Genomic DNA, 22,180 nt, shown 5'->3' on the forward strand with positions numbered 1-22,180 from the left:
TACTGTGAGAGCTACAAATAAAATACTCTGCTGACCTGGTGGCAGGGGGGGGAAGTGGTGACAGACAAAGTTGTCGGCTGTTAATTCTCCTTTCACACCCCCTCTGCCGCATGCTGTTACAGTGCGGTGCCCCGTTGTCCAAGACAAAAAGATACAGAAATTTTATCCGATTTGTTTTTTTATCTGAAGTCTTACACAGGCTACTCATTTGATCCCTATGGGCTACTAGCGGCTTGCGATTGACGTGTCAGCAACCACTGGTCTAGTATAAAAATAACTTGTGAAATTTATTGTGTGCATACTTGGAAATTGTCCTGAAATTGTCTCGCGTGTTATATTTCATACCAGGGTATAACCAACCAAGATTCTTGGTATGTTTAATAAATATCTTTCTGATTCTCATTCTGACGTTCATCTTCGTCGCCCTCAAAGCCATCAACCTGCTGAAGGACCGGGAGCCCGGGGCATTCATCATCCGGGACAGTCACTCTTTCCGGGGCGCCTATGGCCTGGCTTTGAAGGTGGCCTCACCCCCACCTTCCGTCCAGCAGTGTAAGAAAGGTACAGGGGGGAGTGATTCATACAGAGCCTTACCGTTAGACAACGATGTATCTTGAGTTGGTGAGTGACAAGGGGTGGAGGACTCTGCGGCCCAATCAGCTTTGAGCTGAGGCCAGTGCCCCTTTGGCTCCGCCCCTTGTCTTATCCCTTACATGTGCTGCAAAACAAAGCCCGGGTTCTTCCCCGCTGGCTTTGGCTAGGGTGGAGGCGGTTTGGAAGTTTCTGGAACTGCGCCCTGGCATTTTGCAGTCATCTTGTTACTTATTCAGTGAGTCTTGCTTGTTACTGGTCCCACAGAAATTGCCATTTGACATATTCAGAACAACAGGTCCGGTATATTTCCACAGCAAAAAGCCCTGTAACGCCAAACAGTCCTCCATAGTCAGTGCAGTTTTCCACTTTGGCTTGTCTATTGGAACGTTTGTTTAGGAAAATTCAATCAGACTGCCAAAGTGTATGTGCACTGAACTTACCCCAGGCTAGGACTGGCATGTACAATGGCTTGACTGAATTTGGAAAATGCGGTAAAGGCTTTACAGCATCTGGATTAAAATTCATGTAAATTAAAGTCATTTAGAGGCCACCCGCACAAAACATCCAGCGGCGACTTTTCTACAGAGGCACAGTGCTTGTACCGACAAATTCAAAGTAACACTTCTGTGTGCGTTTGTGGGAGGTGGTTGTGGCGGGGGGAGGGTTGGTAATCAGTACAAAGTTTCAGATGCTCTTATAACGTAGTTTTTTTTTGATTAAAACATCAATTGCCTTTATCCAGGGTGAAGATTCGTTTGCCACTTATTCTATATTGTTGCATGCATGTCTAGTCTTTCATATCGGAGTTGCTAAAAGCGTGTTGTAATTTGCTGCGATTTTTAATTTCTCTCTGTGATTTTCTGCTTCCTTGTAGCTGGTGACAACACCAACGAGCTGGTGCGGCACTTCCTGATCGAGACGAGCCCCAAGGGAGTGAAACTTAAAGGGTGTCCTAATGAGCCCTACTTTGGTGAGCGAGTCCGTGCCGCATGTCCCTGCCCACGGGCCACATTGCTACGCCACTCCCCACACGCCACTACACCTATTCTGTTTGCGAACAGCTGTTCATAATACAACAGATTTGTTCACGCTCTCAGTCATATGACCGTATTTGTCTGCCGTGCTGGTCTTGAAGAAACTCGGAGTTCGCTAAATACTGCACGGGGACTTCTGAAGCCTGTGTTTCTCCAACGTCCTTCCTCTAATTCGATGTGCTCACCACATCACCACATTACTTGGAGGTCTTGGCAATTCAATCGACAAAGCTGACTTTTACCATCTCCTGTATACAATATATATAGTAAACAAAACCTGTGACATCAGCTTATAAAATATGCTACAGAACATCCTGATATGGAAATTGTTGACCACACATCTTTGTTAAAGAAGCCGGAGAGTTCAAATAATCAGTTGGTTGACATCTCCCTCAGGCATCTGTTGGGATTAAATAGAAAAGTTTCTGCTCTTCCTCAAAACCCTTGAGAATTGTCTCTATATTCAAAAGAAATTGCATATTGTAAGCTATATTCTGCCAAGTTTTGCACTCAGGGCTGTCTGTATGCCAGAACACACATTGCATGGATCTAAACAAGCATTGACAGCAGTTAAAAAATCGGCCTTTGCTTTCGATAATTGGCGCGGGGCTCCGAGCCGCTATTGGCTGTAGGAGGTGGCATCCTTCCCTCCCTGTCTGTTTATCCCACAGCCCCCCAAACACGGTCAGACAGTTACACGTTAAGATTTACAGGCACGTTCCATCAAAACCAGATCCCAGAGAAGCATTCTGTCCAAACCAAGAGACAGCCTCTTTTGGCTGTTTATGCTACGCACTCTTGTCCATATATAGTGGCGTAAAGTTCCTCTTCTGGCTAATGTTATAAAGCTCTAGCAAACAGGAACGTGTAGCATGAAAGCATTGGATGCTAAGCCAATGCTGCTAAGGTCTGTTTTACATTTGCTTTGGAGTTGAGTGCTATCACTAGAGCAGTTTAAACATGTGAGTCTGGGCTTTTCATAGCGCCAGACAGAACGGGAGGCTCACAATGTCTTTTCCCGGTGGCTCCGATGGAATTTTCTAATGTTGCCTCAATGGCCAGTGGTCAATAAAGATAATGATATACCTCTGAAGTACTGATGTTCTCTCATTGTTCCTGTGTGTGTTGAACTGTAGGGTGTCTGTCAGCGTTGGTTTACCAGCATTTCATCACCCCGCTGGCTCTCCCCTGCACACTGCTCATCCCAACCACAGGTAAGGTACACACAAGTCCCTCAACTCATAATTTCACTGAGAAAATATGCAGCTAGATATTTCTTGGGTTGTAACCTAAGTTCTAAAGGATTTTCAAAGCGCTGTGATGTGCCACTGTACTGTTGGGCGAGCCAAGAACACCCAGACACATCCCAAGGACACTAATGTCTGTGAAGACCTCCAGCAGTGCATTCAGACCTCTTTCTGGTTGCTTCTAGATCTTAATGAGGATACTCCAGACTTGGCCACACCCACAAATGCGGCTAACGATCTTCTCAAGCAAGGAGCAGGTAAGGATGGGTTGCCAATTACCCCGCACTACGAAGCTCTGACAGACCCTCAGTAGATGGCATGGACCCATAACCAACATACAGAAACACATTTTTATTTCAGGTTCCTACCAGCAAAGAAATTGCACTTTTTGTTTTTCTCTCATTTCTTGTCACAATATTATGGAAATCTTTTTAGTTTTTAAAGTAGTAGATGCATTACTTTTATGAGAAAGATATTAAAGAGTATTAATTCATACGACTGTATGAATTGAAAATGATCTTCTTGTTGTTAATTGATAATTAGCTAAAGTCTTCCATAACCCAGTCTTAGAAACTCATTAATCCATTTCCCCCAATTATGTATCATTACAATGTGACTACAGGGCTGAAGGTCCCAGCTGAATCTCATGGTAAATAAAGATTTTTTTGTGTCTCTGAACCTGTAATCCCCGAATGCGGCACCCTAAGACAGGGACTATCGCCTGCAACACCTGGTTTTTTTAATTATTTTTTTTTTGCATGAGCACGTTACGATAACACCAGGCCGCAGAATCCCTCTCACCGCTCACCCCGGGCGTGGCTGTGCCGTCTGCTCCTGCCTGTGCTGCTGGAACACGGCTGGCTTTCCCAGGAATCTCTCTTTTTCCAAGTGCCTTCCGGGTGGCATGGCGAGAATGTCGCTGCATGGAAGTGCTGATGCATCCCAGACGTTTGACTGTCCCCGGTTGTATTTTATGCTGAATAACCAAACACTGTTGGCTACCAATGTCTGATTCTTTCCCTGGATGTTTATGACCATATACTGCTTAAACTATTTTTTTCTCTTACATAGAAATGATATGACAGGCATCGAAAAATAGAAAATGCAGAAAATGTTTTGAACTCATTATACCGCTAACCATATATATTACATTACAAAATGTATTATCATTACAAAGTAATCCTTTTGTTTTACAATTATTTCAGAAAGTTCTGTCTCTAGGGCTTCACGTATTTGCAAACCAGGGTTGGGGACATTCTGGAATGCATTCATCAATTCCAATCCAAATCAGGAAAAGGAACTGGAGTTGGAATTTAAATCTCCCTGAAATTCAAATTCAATTCCAATTCTGTTCCCCATAGTTTTCTTCCAAAGCCAACTCCAGTTCCATTTCCTGATCTGGATTGGATTTGATGAATGCATTCCAGAATGACCCCAACCCTGCTGCAAACTAAGTAACACATGTAACCTGGAATATCTTCCGTCCCCCAAAAGGGAAATCATGACATCACTGCTGGCATTCTGGTCTGTGTACCACAGAATGTAATGCTTTGCAGTAGTTGTGAGTCATAGTTGCCTGTCTGGAATCATCTTCTCTGACTGGTTTACCTTGGATGGAGAATCTCAGCTGGTAGAGCACATGCAAGGAAACCCAGAATTGCGCATGATGTCCTAACGGGCTGCGGTTCAGGACCTCCCACCCAATAGCAATGGCAGCTTTTGCTGGGAGCTCCCACCGGTAACCTGCAACCTCTCTCTTTCTTCCCAGCCTGCAATGTTCTCTACATCAACTCTGTGGATATGGAGTCCCTGACCGGCCCCCAAGCTGTGGCCAAAGCCATATCCGAGACCTTGGCGTCCAACCCTCTGCCCACGGCCACCATCGTCCACTTCAAGGTGTCAGCGCAGGGCATAACCCTCACGGATAACCAGAGGAAGTGAGTGTGGATGCCGGAGTTCAGGCCTGCAGATCCCGATCGGTCGGTCAGTCGGTCGGTCGTTCGGTCGGTCGGTCGGTTGGACGGACGGACAGACAGACAGTTAGGTGTGCTGCACATGAATATTCTGCAAATGTCCCTAAGCAGTTCCGGTCCATGCAGGCAGTTGGTTGTCTCCCCTGCTGTAGGGTGACTCATTGCTCCTCTGTTTGGCCAAGATGAACTGCAGAGCAGGCGAGTCATTGTCCAGCACAGCCAGCGGTTTCCTGAGTGTCCTCTGCTCCACTATAGTCTCACCACAGTTATGGGTTCCGAGCGGAGAAACCTTGGATTCCATTGACAATGTAGCAAATTGCATCGCTCATGAAGGAGCTATATTTACCGAATCCATCATGTACTGTAGTTTAACAGAAGAAGTGTAGCAGATGAAATGAAGAAGAGAGGGTTATCAGAGGACTGGTTTCCATGGTCCACACACATTGTGATATTTTTATCAGTGGTTTGTCCGAATCGGCCTGATTGGTTGAACACTGTAATGTGCATATTTCTTAAATTGGTGAGCATGTTATGGTGTTATGAACATTGTGAGTTTTCCTGCTTCTTCTCTCATACTTGAGGAAATCAGGAATAGTTCTGACTTGGGATCCTCCTCACTGTCCCTGCGGTACTGACTCAGTCCTCTCCATATCCCCCAGGCTGTTCTTCCGACGCCATTATCCTATCAACACCGTCACCTTCTGTGATGTTGACCCCCAGGACAGGAAGTAAGTAAATATGTGAAAACACTGACTGCGGTATTTATTATTGTTTTATATTTTTTTACGCAAATTCGTTGTAGAGTCAGGGGGTGTCAGAGTGAGTAACTATGTTGCCTCACACCCCCAGGGTCAAATCCCACCTTTACTCTGTCTGTGTGGAGTTAGCATGTTCACTCTGTGCTGTGAGTTTATCCCACAGTGCAAACATGTCATGTTAGCCTAAGTGGAGTCTTGAAATTGGCTGTGTGTGTGTGTCCCTTACAGGGTGTACCCCATCCTTGTGCTGCCTGATTTTGGCTCCAAAATTCTTATATAGTATAGGGAGTTGCAGGATGGTTGGATGGATGGATGGATGATAAAACAAGGTTGTAATGTGTAACCTCTGTTACAGGTGGAACAAAGCAGAAGGTGGCTCAGCAAAGTAAGTTCTTTTCTTGTTGTTTATTCCTCCCTTTCTTTTCCATTTCCCCTTTCTTATGCTCTACATTCTCCATTCTTCCATAAACACGGTCAGCGCGTGAGGGCTCCCTCACGAGGTCCTCACGGGAACCTCCAGGACTACGTGCCTAACAGCGCCCCCCGGTGTCAGCACTGATCCTGACACAGTTGTTAGCGGGGTCACCGACCTAGCATTCTGCGACGGGGGCGCTTCGCTAATTCCGCTTGCGTGTTTGTGGCGGCGTCGTTTGGGGACCGGCGCGTATCTCCCGGTACATCTCATTCCGCTGTCATGCGAGAGGCCTCTTTGTTCCAGTCCCAGTGTCGCCCCTGTGCTGCCGTGCATGATGTTTACGCAGCATTTAAGGAATGTTGTATTAGCGCAGTTACACGGGCCCGCTGGGGCTGGAGTGCCGTGTTCAAAATGGTGAGGCTCACAGTCCGGAGAGCGGGCCTGACACCCGTAAATATAGCCCTGCCAGCGATCACCAGTGTTTAAGGACACAGCTGTTTCTCAGTCTCGACCGATATAGACCCCGAAGCTGTGCTTATATTCCGTTCCTGGTTTATCCACGTGGGACTTGTTAAGACAACAGGGGCACCACTTAATGCGGTCATATAAAATGCCGCAGAGGGGGGTTTAATGGCTGTTTCTTCTGCGCCCATAACTGCGAACGAAACATCTCCTTTGTAATTATCTCACGCAAAGGGGGGTGGGGTGGTTACAGCATTTTTGAGCCTCACGCATTTGTTATAGATCAAGCCGCAGCACGGTTTAAACACTTGCCACACGTAACGTAGCCAAATATGGCTCCACGGATAAGGACGCCGTGGTCAGAAGGTTGCCGGGTCAAGTCCCAGTGTCTCCAAACAAAATCATGTATGTTGCTTTTGGTCAGCTACATAAAAAAAAAATCTCTATAACTCTCGTGCGACGTGAGTAAGGTGTTGACGTTAACCCTGTCATTCATCTCTCACCTTCTCTTCAGGTTTTTCGGATTTGTGGCCCGCAAACAAGGAAGCACAACGGACAACGTCAGTCACCTTTTTGCCGAGATGGACCCCGACCAGCCTGCTACCGCCATCGTCAACTTTGTCTCCAAGGTGATGCTTGGCTCACAGAAGCGGTGAATCCCCTCCCCCACCTTCCCAGCTGCAGTTTGAATTTGTTTTGGAGATTCTGTCATTTTCCCATTTATTTCTCAATGTAACATTTCTTCTGTTGTATTGTTTCTTTGTATTTTTTTGGAGGGGGAGGGTGGGTTGAAGGAATTGGAGCCGATCCGAGATGGAGACAGAGCAGGTGCAGTGGGGGGGCGTAGCGTTGGTATGGTAGTGGGAGGGGGGAGGGTGAGATGCTCTCAAGGAGGGGATACTGATGTGAGTGAACTTCGTGTGAAAAGGGCAAAAAGAAGAGGCCAGGTGGTGCAAGGAACACGAGACTGAAATCTACTGGGCTTTCGGATTGATTAACCAAAGACGAGAAAGCATCAGGAAATGTATGCAATAATCAGATGGTTCTGTTGAAATAAGACATTTTGTAAAATAGGAATGTTGAAACAGACAAAGATGAAAGTATGCTTTTTATTTAAGTATTAATGTCTTTTTTTTATCTGTCATAAAATTTGCAGCCATGCTTTCTTGCAAAGAGTAATCCAATACATTTCGCATGTTAGCCTGGCAAGTGGATTAAATGTATGTACTATACGGTCATATCTGGGGTCTGCTGTGGGTTGCAAAGGGCTGTATTGTACAGATTTTTTTGTCCTACATATAATAGACCAAATCTGTAATAGTTACATGCACTGTGGTCCAAGCTTTGCCATTTCGTTGGTGATCATTCAAAAATGCCATATTCAGGCTTGATTAGTCAATCCCTGAGCACATAGATTTCAGAAGTGATTTTGGACTGATTGCTCTCGTCTGTGGACGCAGGACTCCTGAATGTACTGCAGTTGTCTGCGGTTCGTGTGCTAAGCTTCACTCTGCTTCTTGGAGGAGGGGGTGGCTCCCCATATGACAGGAAACCGATGAGAAACACAGTTTCTTCTGGCTCTGCACGCTGATCTGCTCCAGCTTACAGCCGTCCACGCTTATCTGATCACACTGGAGGAGCCCAGGGCCTGCTGGGAAATTGCACTGTCCTGCATGTTGTAGAACAAAATGTAAGCTTGCTGCCTATGTTTCGCGTGATGTACTCATCTCCCTCGTCTGCTTCTAGCCTCATAGCTTTAGCCATGGAGTAAAGGCATCTCTTCCATCGGACAGCCCGAAGAGTAACTGCATGGATTAACAAAAGTCTTGCATTTCAGCCAGATGGTTCTGATTAGGCGACGTACTGTAGACGTCATCAGTCCTTGAAGTAGCAACTCCACCCTTGTAACTCTTTCTTCACCTAGACTAGTGTTTCACTTTAAGCAACCTTCAGAACCAGAGCTGTGTGGCCGTTGCCTGTTTTCACTGAGTGTTCCATTCGCGTAGGCGGGGCTAACTCTGCTCTCACTACCAGTATACCTGTAGCGGTGACATCTTTAGAAAGAAGAGTTTGTTACATGCCTGAAGGCCTTACCTTAAACACACACACACGCACACACAGACATTATACTGAAAAAGTAAGCTAATCAAAACAAAAAAAACTATATATAAACTACAAAAAGAAAAAAAAAGTATTTATTTTTTGCTATGTTGCTATGTTAACTCATATAAACATATATTGTATAGTCTACGTAAAGTTTACCTAATGCATTGAAAAAAATACTCTTTATTTTGGCTAAGATCTCAAAGTCAGGGGATTTTGAAAAGCATTTAAATATATACAGTAAGGTGTAAAGTGTATCTACGTTCCAGCTTTTCACTCTTTTTACTCATTTTACCACAATTTGCTCGCATTATGTTCTCGTAGAATAAGGTCGGCCCTTAGGGTCATAGAATAAAACTATTCCCCAGGTATAAGGATGACCGAATACGCTTTGTGACTTAATGAACAGTTCAAATTAACATCCTGACGTCGGATTGTTGTTTTTTTTTCTTCTGTGCTGTCAGTAAGGATTGCAGCATTGGGGGTTTATTTAAGCACTTAAATGTGGTAATATAAACACAGTATACATTGGAGAAAGTATGACATTTTTTAACAATCTGTATATGGTCTTCGGATTCTTGTTTTATTCAAAACTTAACTGGTAAATACTATGTCGTTCAAAATGACGCGACGGCGAAGTGAAGCAATCATGTCACTCTACTGCCACCTTGTGTTGCAGTGAAGTAATACTTTTTTTTCCAAGGAAGCCATTTAGGTTCTGGTGTTCCCTACGGATGGGAACACAGTGCATAAAATAAACGGAACCCTGTAAACAGATTGCCAGACAAGTACTGCAGTGTTTTAACTGTTATTTTACAAATGAACCATTTTTGAAGCCCCTTTGGTAATAGTACAGTGTGGCTACATGGTATAATGTCCCCTTACACTACAGAATAGGTTGGACTTAATAGATGCCATTTGTACAGTGATTATTATTAGGACTTATTGAAAGTGTATTGTCTGAAAGAAAATACACTGTCACTGTGTTGTATTTTTACCCAAGTCACTGAAAGTTGGGATCATTCAGAGATTCGATTGAGTACAAAGGATGGTAACCAAATTTTGTGTCTGTCACAACTGTCAGAATTGGACCCACATGTAAATACTTTTTTTTTGCCAAAGATTTTAAGTATATATTTGTATTATTCGTTTTAATGTCAAACTAATTTTCTTTTCAACATTTTCTTTCAAGGGAAGATTCTTGTTCTTAAGGGAAAGTAATCGTTATCGGAGCCCATATTAATGCCGTATCACATACCTTTAATTACGTTTGCTGTGTGTCTCTTCAGTGGGTATTTATTAGGCCAATTTTACCCCATTAAGATGACGAAAAGCACTTCTCAGAAGCTGCATTAGCCAAACGTGATTAGCAAAATGCAAACAGAGTCACACTGTGCCAAAAAACATTGTCTGACTACATAGAGTAAGGCAAGAAAATGACGTTAGCATGCTTTAGCTTTGTAGTTACTATGTGCTTTACATAGCACTAGAGGCTGTGTAATAGAAGAGTAAGCATTCTGACCACTGAGAGTAGTCCACACAGCTTACAGCAAGACATGTTTCCGATTTCTTGGTCTATCAAGCTAATTATTTCCATTAAAAAAAAAACAAAAAACATAGTGCCCTTAACATTTCAAGCTTAACTGATCGAGTGATCATGTATGTTGCTCAATAAAAAAGAAAAGAAAAAAGGTAATTTTGTAATTAAAATTCATGGGATACTAGAGACAAGAGCCCATGTTTGAGTTTACAGGAACATAGTGTAAGGTTTGCCCCGATATCTGCCTGTTTAAAAATAGCTGACTTAGACTGTGTGAATGTGCTACAATGGCTGTACAGATCTTTTGTGTATTTTCATTTGCTTTACAATGTATGGCTTTACTGTTTCGGAAAAAAAAAACACATTAAAAAGCAATACAAATCAGTTATATTAAAACACTGCTGCTTACAATGTGACTTTTTGTTATCTGTGTCCCTGCCCCAATGTCTCTCTCACCCATCTTTATTATTATTATATATATTTCTGATTGGGTAGCACTGTAGGATTCCATATAAGGCCCGTGTTCTCCTTATGTCACATGGATCCCGCCCATGCCGATTCACCTAAGAGCTGAATTGCCATGTCAAAATTGCCTATACTGGACTGTGTATGTACCTGGCCACACTGGGGTGGTCATCCATCTTCCGACCTCTTATCTTGGTCCAGTCGGCTACTGACAGGCTGGAAGCCTTTTTTAGCTGCCTGTGACGGTATCTCATACAAGGGCAGCACATGTGCTCCTGGACTGGACTTGGAAGCCCAGAAGAATGGAACTGGTTGGGACTTAGGTAACCATCAAGTGACTGGCCATTATAGAAGCCCAAAAACTTATGTCACCACGTACATATCCATAAAATGAGTAACACCACGAATGGTCTTGATATTAATATGTGGATAATTATGAAGCTGTATGTGTCCTTTTCACATAACTCTCCCAGCATCATCTGTGTAACATGGAATAGCCTTTGTCCTTTAGAAAAGGAGACGCTCACGCTGAAGATGTGCAGAATTTGCATATCGGTGTAGTGAAGCCACCTTTCTGTTCAAACATTTATATGCTAAATATATACAAGTTCTATTCTATTTTAATTGTGTGTGGTGTGTGTGATGAGTGTTTGTGTTGAGGCTTCTTCTGTATCCCTGCTCAACTGTCATCATACCAAAAATGCAATGTGTACACACACACACACACACGCACATATATATATATGTAGGTGGCAGCTGTGCCCAGGATTACGTATAAAGAACTCAGTGCCACCAATGAAAATCATATACCTACAGAGTCCTCTCAGTAGAACGTATTGCCGACCTCCTCATCTGGTAATACACCTTTCGTCCACATGGTGTCAGTCTTTGACTTTCAAAAAAAAAAAGTCAAAAACTTATTTTGCCACGCTAAATGTGGCAAGGCATGGACAACGCATGGATTTTGCCATTTTATACTGTATCTCTGCCTGTTTCATGTAGGTGATTCCATGATGTGGATGATTTTGAATCCTTCGGTTGACATAGTTTCTCCCACACACACACCAGAGGAAGGCAAACAAAGAGTTCTATACAGTAGAGTTTACACTGTACCGATCGTTGTTTTCCAGGCAGTCATGTATCCTTTAGCCCCCATGACTGATAGGAGCAGACAATTACGTCCTTGTGTCTGCGAAATGTGAGGCCCTGCCTCTATAAAGGTGGTTTCAAAACGTTTCAACGCCACTGCACCCCTTTAATGTCAGTTGCTTTAGGTGCACCTCTTAGTGAGTGATCAGGGTGAGGGCTGTACATCTAGGATGCCTTTCACTCAGCAAAAGGCATCTCTTGGGCCTTGTCTGGAATGGGACTCATGAAGGTTCATCATGGAGCATGAATCCCCTATTGAAATGGCTTTTTTTGGGGGGGGGGGGGGGGGGCATGCCACTGCTAGCTGTAGGGAGGGTGGTGACTCATAGCGGTACGGTCTTTACATCAGCATTGCAAAAAGCGAAACCATTCGGTCTTGATATAGTGCAGTGCAGCCGTTATATTCCTGGAAGGGTGCCGTTTTGTTGTGGACGCCGAATCAGAAAGTGACTAGATTTGGTGGGAATTGCAACCCAACATTGCATGCTGGGTATTTATGGTCAACAGCAATTTAATGAGTGTTCACGACGCGTTATGGCCATCCATGATAGTCAGTGTTCAGAACCCTTTTGGGGGTCATCTTGGCCTCCTGACTGGGATGGAACGTGGAGTCGGACAATGTTGCATCTTTGCATGTGTGACTTGGTGAGTGTGAGCGAGACTCTGTGTGTGAGACTCAGACGTTTATCCTGAGATGGGAAAAAGTGAGTCAGACCTCAGGCCTTCCGCACGACGCCTTCCAAGTCGGCTGCCATGCCCAGCTCCAGCAGCACCCTCTGGATGCTGGTGCTGCACACTTGCTGACTAAAAACACACGCTCCAGGATGTTATTGTAGAGTTCACATGCGTGCCTGGTTTGCATTGCCCAGCCTCTGGGATGTTTTCTTTTTCTCTTCCTTTCATAAATAAGGACGGCAGAATGGTGCAGGAATGGAGCTCGGGAGCTGTGTTGGGCATGGCTGAGTGATACCCCTGGCAGAAGTGCCTGCTCTCTGTGTGTCTCTGTGCCTGTATGATGGAACTAGCAAAACATGCATGAACTGTGGAACCTGGACCTTGCAAACGCTCTGAAACATACTATAGTTCCTTTCGTAGATATATGAGGCTCTTCTAATTCATTAAGACCTGAGGACACGTTAAGATGAACTTTATTGATCCGGGGGAGAGGATGTGATTCGCAGAACAGCAAGACAGGCAAAGTGCTGAAAAAAATAGTGCAAAGACAGTACATATATCAGAAACAAATTTTATAAAGTACTCAACACATAAACAGAGTATTGCAAATAAGGAGGAAAAAAAAAATATAAGTAGTATCTATTTATAAATTAAATATATGTGCAGTTATATGTGCATATAGATACTTTTACTACAAATGTAATGCCATGTTTTAATGTAAGTCTTGCAAGCTCATTAATTTCTTAAAAAAAAGTATTACAAAAATAAAGAAAAAAAACATAAGCAGCTTCTGGCAGGGCTGGGATGTCTGTTAAAATGTTTACATCTGTGTAGAAGGGCCAGGGTAGGGGCTCAGAGGTGACAGCTCTGTGCTGCATGCTGGAGTCTCTCTTCTGACTGGCAAACTGTTTACCATAGTTTTACCATTTGGTGTGTTGACTGATGAGCCTCTCTTGACAGTCAGGTGTGAGCACCTAAGTTCATCCTTCTTTGAGACTTACATCTTATTTATTTAGCAGAAAGCAGGGTCGGCCGGTCCCCAGAGCAATCGGGGGTTAAGGGCCTCCCTCAGGAGCCAACCATTAAATCACTCTGTCTGCCTTGGGAACTGAACCAGCAACCCACTGGTCCTTTCCCAAAAAGCCATGCATATTTACATAAAAAAATATTTTTTGAAAACTATGACCTAAGCACAGAAACACTAACGAGCACATAAACATGCTAGAACTGATGGTGTGGTGCATTGCACAGGAGATTGATGGTTTTGTTTGTGATTTGCCTTACAAAGAAGCCTGGCTGTATCTCCGTGCAGGTGGAGGGCATGGGGCTAGTCCACCGGCCGTAGTGCACCGTGGTGTTTACTCACAGTGCACAGGTTGGAAGGAAGTTCTGTGGCTGTCACATGACCAGCACCATTTCTGTGTGCTGATTCAGGGCAAGGCCCAAACGTCTTAACACCAAGGGCCTTGACTGAGTTTGGGGCTTCTCCACAGTGCAGGCTGCAGCATTGACTGGCCAAAAACCCCTCTGCTAGACTGTAAGGAGGGCTGAGTGTCACCTGACCTGAGGCATTAAACATTTTAGTTCCGAATGCACATTTAGCATTAGTGACAGCCGGCCACTGTGACGAACGCAGGGTACAGTAAAGATGCCTCATGTGCATTTGGAGAACAGCAGACGTCCATCATCGATTTCACCCCGCTGGTGTCTTGCAGGCCCCTTGTGTCAATTCCGCTAAAGTAACAGCAAAGACTCGCTTTCACAAACGTCACTTGCTGGGAGCCTGGGATGACCAGTTTGCTTACTGGGTGAAAAAGGCCTTTTCTGCGCACCATAAAGGGCTCTGGGCACAGCCTTCGGCGGCTAACAGAAACGGCATCCTCAGACCCCGATGGCATTCAGGCTCTGGTTTCTGTGGGACATGCAGCATCCAACACCATAATGTCATGGCAGTGTTTCAGCAATGCGACGCGTTGTCTGGGAAACTTTTTTGTTGGCCCCAATTCAACATACATTGCTCCTGGACTGAATTTTCCTTCCTGCATGGACTTGTGGGAGTTCAGGCCACGCTGGGCAGGCCTCCCCGTCCCTTACCCCATCTCTCTGGGGCATGCCGGCTATCTTCATTCCTCCAATCACAAGCGCTCCCTTGGCATTTTGCCTGAAATTGTGGTGCCAGGAGTGGGAGACTGGCCAGCCGTCCTTTCATATCGTGAGGCGTAGCCAGTGGCCATGTTGCGAAAGTGTACCGGCAGGTGAGTTAACCTCTTCCGTTGACATGAAAGAGCACGGCAGTCACACACCGATCTCTGTGGACTCACACCGGATGATCTCACACCCTTGGGACCGGACCCCAATGAGATCATGGGGAGAAATTAAGAGAAAACGAGCTGTTGCCTTGCAATGGCCCCAAACAATGATTAGACTGGTAGTTATGTTTGACTTTGGGGGGACCCCTGAGTTTAATTCCTCACTTTTCTGATTCCAGTCTAATGCCCCGAAGAATAAAACAGCGTGATTAAGCCACAATGGGGTTAATTGGACTGCCCTTACCTCCTTGTTCCTGGTTTTCATCTTCTAACAGATTTTCCCGGCTCCTGAGACACCATATAAACAGGTCATAAAGAAGTCTGGCATGGTCAGAGAGGAAAGCGATAAGGAGCAGTGAACATGCAGGCGCACCCGTGGGCACTATAGTGATGATGGACATGGACTCATAAACCAGGGTTTGCTGGTTCGAGGCCCAGGGGAGGGCTGTTGTCCTACCCAATTTATTTAATAGAGATTTTATAGTTGAAGGTTGGCTGGAATTCAAATGTCTGCTAATCAATTTGAAAAGTTGGGTCTTTTTGGGCTGAAATGTGACCCTCACGTGAACATGCCTCACCATCGCTCCTGATGGTATCCCAGTGCTTCAGTAGTGTCTCACACGTGGCACTCCAGGAGCACTGATCGGCCCTTTGCGAGTGTATCTGCAGGTGGAGTGTAGTGAATCATTATGTAATCTCTCTTCTGGATCCTAGTGTTTGTCATGTGCAGACCTCAGCCTCAGAGCACCCTAGAAGGTCTTCTAAAGAGGAAAAGGGAACATTGACCAAATATCTGGTCTCTGTGATAAAAGACATTCTTTAACAAAGCACGTTCAAAGCTATTCAATTTACTACTTTCGAATATCAAATTTTCAATAGCTTTTCATGATAAGAATCGAACTGAGTAAAGATGGGTGTAAAAGTATGATGCAGTTATTCTCCCCAGCCCAGTTGTTTGCTGAACTGAACTCGGTGCATTTAATCACAGACATCGGACCCCCGACCCACCGCCCATTAAATGTTCCCTGCTCCTCGATGCTGATGAGCGGTTGGAGTGGGAGCGACAGAGGGCTTTGCCATGTAATGATCTAAACTTCAGCTTGTAATATGTGCTCCCCATGGGAGACCACAAGTGTGAGAGCCCCGGCCCACGCAATCTTAGCCAATCAGCGCAGAGCACTGTGGCTCCCCATGGGATTCGATAGGCTCTCCCCTGTCATAGACCCACCCCGTTCACACCGGTTGAGATGTCACTGCGTGGATAGAGTGGTTCAGGATGAGGCAATGGGGAACTATGGTAAAAAGAAGATGACAATTCGAGAGGGGCCAGATCAAACTGGCTTGGGCTGGGATTGTGGCTTACTCACACAAGCACACTGTAAGATGCACTGATTACTCAAGCTTTCGTTAATTTAGTACTGACTAAAGGTTTCCAAAACCTCAAATCTCCAACACGAAAGCCCGAATGATGTGGCTTACTGTCGGACATCCTGTGCATCTGTGAATTGTCAGATCTGGGTTTGGAATAATGGCTTTCCTATACCAGAGCTCAATAAGCGAACTGTGCATCCCTACCAACACAAATAAAGTAGTAAAGAAAGGAATACTTTGCGAGCATAACTCTCGTATTAGGAGACTGTGGTTTCGAGAAGTGCAACTTAATAGGGGGTTGAACTGAGAAACTCCAGAAGGTCTTTGAAAGTTTATTTTGAGGTCATTAAGAAGAAAACGGTGAATCGAGAGTGCCCTGATCAGGAAAAGGCATGTCACACAGCTGGGCAGGGCTTTGGTAGTTGATTAGAGTTGCAATAGGAGAGAAGCTAATTGGTCAACAGTATATTAGCATTTGGCTAATCAGCTGGGGGCATTGCACTTACTGGTCTGGGGTAAAGTTGAGGTCAATAATTGCTAGTTGGACTGTGGTTTACTGAGGCCCACCTGCTTCCTAACCTTGGCCTCTGAGGTCTCAAACCCAGCTGGTGGAGGGAAGGCAAGGTGACCCCCCCGGCTTGCTTCCCTCGAATCCCCCCGGGGCACTGGGAGATGGATGACGCCCGCAATGACCTACTGATCCCACCGATTCTGTAACGTGGACCCAGCTGGCTGTGGCAGGTGGCTGGGTCCGCTTTCAGAGAGGTGCGTCTGTGATGACATTTATGGGGGTTGGGGGTGGGAAAGAGCTGAGGGGCTCGAGAAGGGGTTCAGCAAGGCCAGTTCTTGGGCTACACCATCAACAGCTCTGGACAAGTTGCTCGTAACTCTGCTAACCGCTTAGGTCCTTGCTAACTGCTCCCTTGAGCTCCTCAGGGTTTGTTGGGTAATAGAATTTGAATTAGCATAAATTACTTTTGTGTGTCACTTATTTTATCCATTTATGACATATATGTTTTACGATGATGGAAAACAAACAAGATTTTTTAAAAATGTAGATTTTTTTTTTCGTCCTTGGGCATTTCTAAATTGTGAACAGATTTTCTTTTGTGTAGCAAGAATGACCCAATACCTGGAACAAGCTCCAGGAAATAAACCAGCATCAGATCCATCTGCAACACCCACAATTAAAAGTATTACTCACACGCACTGAAGCCTCCACACTCGAATCGTTTGCTGGCACTCGGCGGGGTCTGGGGGGGATGCCGAAGTCATTCCCGGGGGCTGGTGTGAGATTGTAGCTTGCCGGCATCGACCTACCATCACCAAGGCCACGGCCAGTCCATCTGGACGCAAGATCGGCCGTGTCGATACAGAGCCGCTTCTTAGCCTTGCCCCAGAGCGGCTGCCGGATTCAATTGGTAGTCAGGGGAAACTCGGGGATCATCCTTAAAGAAGGAGTGCATGGGAAAGTGAAAAAAAAAAAAAAACGTCTGGCATTCTCAGAAAGTCCCTCATCCACCACAACCCAAAAGCAGCACACAGATGGGCACACGTTGCCGGCGTGACACCATGCGAAAGCAGGGATGACGTCATACTGGTGCTGAAGTTCACCACAGCCCAGCTTCTCCCTGAGGTATTAACGTATCTCGGCCTCGTAGAAGTGCAGCAGGGGAACCGCAAACCCTGAAGCACCACCCTTTCTGCTGGGCCATCAAGATGCACCAAAGGCGCTTATTTGGGGATGTAGCTGCATTTTTATAGCCATAACTGATGGTGAGGTAAACAGAAGGACTACAATTATTCTGCTATGGAGTTAGCTCTTCACAAAAAATGAGCACGTCTGTATGCTTGCATTTGGAAGAATAGGCCTCTATCCCTTTTTTGGGGTTTCCTTTTGACTACAGGAGGAAACCAGAGTATATAGAGGTAACATAATACAGGATATTTCCTATAAGCAGTACCAGTCAAAACTTTGGACACACCTACCTATAGAAAGGCTTATTTGTAATTTTCACTACATTTTAGAATTAAAAAGACATCAACACTATAAAATAACACATATGGAATTATGCATTGATCAATAAAGTATTAAAAAATATATAATTTGTTGCGGTGGCAGGGGGTTGGGAATCAGAAGGTTTCTGGTTCAAATCCCAGGGCTGGCAAAGCTATCCCATCACTGGGCCTCTGAGCAAGGCCCTCAGTCCCAACTACTCCAGGGACTGGGTGACCCTACTTTCTCCCCATGGCAGTTTCCTGGGATGCTTTTCCAGGAGTTCCCACATATTCTGATCACTATGCATTGGCTGTTTTTCCTCAGAAAAACTCCTCCAAAACCATTTCTGCTATACACCATCATCACGCTGCTTTGTAGGGGGCTTGGCATGTCCAACCTTTTAACTGGTACAGTGTGTGTGTGTGTCTGTGTGTGTATTTATAAAAACAGACACATATATCGCCAACCATTAATCAATGAAATGATTATAGTGATGGATCATGATCAATGAAAAATTCTTTCAGAGGGTTCATCTCATATATTGAAGAGGAAACATTTATTTTCAGTTATGATATGAAAAAGGAAAGTATCCAAGTCTCTCTAGGTATGAAAAATTTTTTTGGTAATTTTTCTTCAATTCAAAAAACAATGGGACCCTATGGAAGACTTGCTTTGGCATATGTGGACAGCATCCAGAATGGACAGGAACTCAGGCTCTTCTGAAGAAATCCATGCCAGCGTTTTCCTTCTGAATGTGTCCACCTGAAAGAAATCACAGATGCCAAAAACGTCTTCAGTTACATACTGTATCTGTGTATTTGGAGAGAGGACCTCAGAGCTACCTCAATAGGAACATGTTATGTAAAGAATGACAGCCAGGCGGTTGGCTGGGGTCAGTCAAACTGAACGCCTGTTCTTCTGTTTCAATGTTTCTCACATTGTCAATAAAAAAATGCGCTATTCTGGGTTGTGAACGAAGTCTCTCGGGGCCTCAGCGCAGGAGCACTTGTAGTGTTAAAGAGCTGCAAAATGCGTAAAATCTCAGAAGTTGACAGAAAGATAAATGTGAGGCACGGCACGGGATGGGCAGAAAGGGTGCAGCGGGGTCTGCAGGATCCTGAGAGGGAATGCACTCAGGAATTTGGCATTACACAGAACTTGGGGCTGGCACTGCGGTTGCCATGAGGAAACGCAAAGGCCTCTGCAGCCAGGGGCGGGGCCAACATGGGCACTGGTCATAGCTGAAAGGTGATTGGTCCCCAGAGTGGCCCCTCCCCTGTCACGTATTGATTCAAAACACATCGCTGGCTAATGATGACGTTAACCCCTCTGTATGAATTACGGCTCCTCTTATGCTTCCCAACCCCTTAGATTCACCCCTGTCCCCAGCAGAACCTAGCACCCAGCCGCCATCCTTTAGCCAATGAGAATCTGCCTCCTGCCCTTATTTGCGCACTATACTTAACCATCAGGACTACCAGGCTCCGAGCCACAAAATCACCATTCATTAAGAACCTGATACTTACTGTAACTGTGAGAAGCAATAAGCGACTGACCAAACCGCACAATCCGTCCATGCGTCTCGCAGAAGAGGGAGTGAAAGGTAACGTGTCAATGTTACGTAACAGGATTTACATAACGAGATTCAGATGTTTTACCAAGAAGACTGCGGTTTACAGCGGATGAGGGTCATTTCAGCCCGTCCAAGAAGTGTGACTGTCACCCGAGACACAGGTGCGCATCGGCACAAGACCAAACAAGCACGGTGATACTGTTGGGATTAGTTTCCTAAGGCAGACACTCTATACGCTTTTGTGTTGTGAGGAAGCACAAAGAAAGGTTGCCTGACAAATGGGCATGCAGGAAGACTCGAGTTTCAGCTGATGCTCATCCCCGTTAAGTCAATGGTAGAGGCGCAAAGTGGATGCATTGTGGTCAGACTGTGGTGAATTCATGTAATTTTTTTGACAAAAGCATGTGGGTAGCTAAAGCAGCCTGCTCGATATTCCTCGTGAAGAACAATTACATGCAACATGTATCTAATAGAAATTCCACAGGGAAAATCACCTTTTCTGGAAAGGAAATAAAAATCACTGAATACCACTGCTGCCTATAAACAACACGGCAAAAATCATTGGGTTAAAAGAAACAGCAAAGTAGCTTCACTGACCCCATCTGTAACGGTCATGGTCTTTCAGAAAGACACTATGAATAGTTCTTTTTGGATTTTCAAGCAATGTATTCATCTAGACTACTGTCACAAGCCGGCTCTGGCACTATTGGGCAGAGAGGACAGGAGGCCGGCCAGCTAAGACTGGCCGGCGAAATGGCTGTCATCACTTTTTCCAGCTTGTGCAAATGATGACCCGGACACAAACATGTACACTAGAGAAATGCTCAAGCCTGGGGCCAAGACTCTTTGGCTTTTTTCATGCAGTGATGTCACAAAAAGGCAAATGAAGAGAGGATGTAGCGAAGTTTTCTTTTTTTATGTTTTTTTTTAACTGATACCATTTTCCTCTTGTGATGATGATAGGTAATGGGCTCCCTCATTGCGTCATCCCTCTCGCCTCGGGCCCCCAAGACCCCTACCTAAGAGGGCCTTTGATGATAGGTCTTGTGCTTATTGATTCCGACCTTATATATTTTCCAGGGCCCTAATGTCACTTGAACCTAGGGAGAACTGAGTGACAGCAGTTTAGAGCAAGGTCTGTCATTCATCACTTCCAGCTGAAGCAAAATCAGCTACTACTTTGGAGCAGGTCCAAGGCTGGGCGACTAATTCAGGGAGGAAACTGCAGGGTGGAAAAATAACTAAATCCTTTCAGAAATATAACATCCATCCCTTCCCAGGACATACTGTATCATTGCAACCAGTCCACCAACAAGGGGTCCACCAGCAATGCACATCCCGGGAACATTATTAATTTGAAAATTCCTGGGGGAAAAAAATGGGGTGGACAATAGGATCAAAGTCTGCATATCAAGTTCAGGATATCCAGTTTTTGCTTAATCATGCTGCTAATAAGGAAATACCAATCCGCACACAAGGTTACCGTTCTCATGTCAGCCCAGATATCTGCCCCAAATTAAAAAAAAAAACTCCACAGCCACCAGCTACGCTATGGCAGGTTGGTAGCTCGAATCCATGGTCATGCAGAACTATGGCGAGAATGGCTAGTGAAAAGAACAAAGCGTCAACGTAAAACCACAAGGCTAGCTACTGGTAAACTGCTCCCAAGTTGAGGTTGGCAGGGAGACCAGGAGGCCCCCCACAGCCTACCTACCACATGAGAGATCAGGATTTTTTTAAGGACAGACAACCCATTTCAAACACACGGTTTGAGTGTACACAGTCCTCTTGGGCCGATGTTAACAAGCCCTCCGGACTGTTTTGAAACCCGTCATAAAAGATCCAGCAGGGACACCCGCCAACATTCCTTCGGCAAGCTCGACTTTTGGGAGAACGGGCTATTGGCCCCCAGAGGTTTGCTTCCCACCTCTGGGATGTTAAATCGGGGCCACACAGCCAGGCAGACAGGTCTCTTGGTCCATGTGGGCAGACTAAGTATAAGGTATGCGAGTCCCAAGAAGGATCAGTGGATGCTGTTGGCTCCCAGGAACATTTTCCGTTCAGTTGCTTTCACAACACACATGTGTGTGTTTATACTGCTCGTCCATCTCCATCAGCCCATCTCTACATGCATTCTTTGGAATTCCCATCTTTCTACACAGGGAGGCTGAACTGGAGCTGCTTTGGAGGGCCTGAAATATGTGAATGCATGCAGGAACTTTGGCAAGCTAATGGCTCCCCTTCCTACCGATATCATTCCTTGTCAAGACCGCTGTGAGGAGTGCAGGAGGTCAGGTGACTTGATTAGGGCCAATTATCTCTTACCTGTGAAATATTCAGGGCAGTGAGACTAGATAAGTGTTCAAAAAATTACAAAAAATAAGCTTCCGCTGGGAATGGCCTCCTGCCAATCTTTTGAAAAAGAGGTGGATGATTTTGATGTGCCTGAAATCTATGAAAATGCAGTAAATGCAGGCAGTTTCATTTTCCTTTCATTGTATGTGTATTTGTTT

At 45.1% G+C, this 22,180-nt stretch overlaps 1 protein-coding gene across 18 annotated transcripts in view; it reads left to right on the top strand.

Annotated features, from left to right (window-relative positions):
• The window catches only part of tns1b (tensin 1b), a 156,143-nt gene extending 145,606 nt beyond the window's left edge, over positions 1–10,537 (top strand). For 15 of the 18 annotated variants that reach the window (XM_023841873.2, XM_023841881.2, XM_023841884.2 and 12 more), the window contains 9 exons: positions 433–561; positions 1,469–1,564; positions 2,765–2,842; positions 3,061–3,132; positions 3,498–3,524; positions 4,644–4,812; positions 5,508–5,576; positions 5,962–5,991; positions 6,998–10,537. In XM_023841873.2, coding sequence (XP_023697641.2) covers positions 433–561; positions 1,469–1,564; positions 2,765–2,842; positions 3,061–3,132; positions 3,498–3,524; positions 4,644–4,812; positions 5,508–5,576; positions 5,962–5,991; positions 6,998–7,139 — 812 coding nt within the window. In that variant the 3' untranslated portion in view covers positions 7,140–10,537. The remainder of the gene's footprint in view (positions 1–432; positions 562–1,468; positions 1,565–2,764; positions 2,843–3,060; positions 3,133–3,497; positions 3,525–4,643; positions 4,813–5,507; positions 5,577–5,961; positions 5,992–6,997) is intronic. The other 3 variants (XM_023841878.2, XM_023841890.2, XM_023841876.2) reach the window with 2 other exon arrangements.
• The last annotated feature ends 11,643 nt before the right edge of the window (positions 10,538–22,180 follow it).

The sequence above is a fragment of the Paramormyrops kingsleyae genome, chromosome 16, assembly GCF_048594095.1.
Source record: "Paramormyrops kingsleyae isolate MSU_618 chromosome 16, PKINGS_0.4, whole genome shotgun sequence".
Classification (NCBI taxonomy): domain Eukaryota; kingdom Metazoa; phylum Chordata; class Actinopteri; order Osteoglossiformes; family Mormyridae; genus Paramormyrops; species Paramormyrops kingsleyae.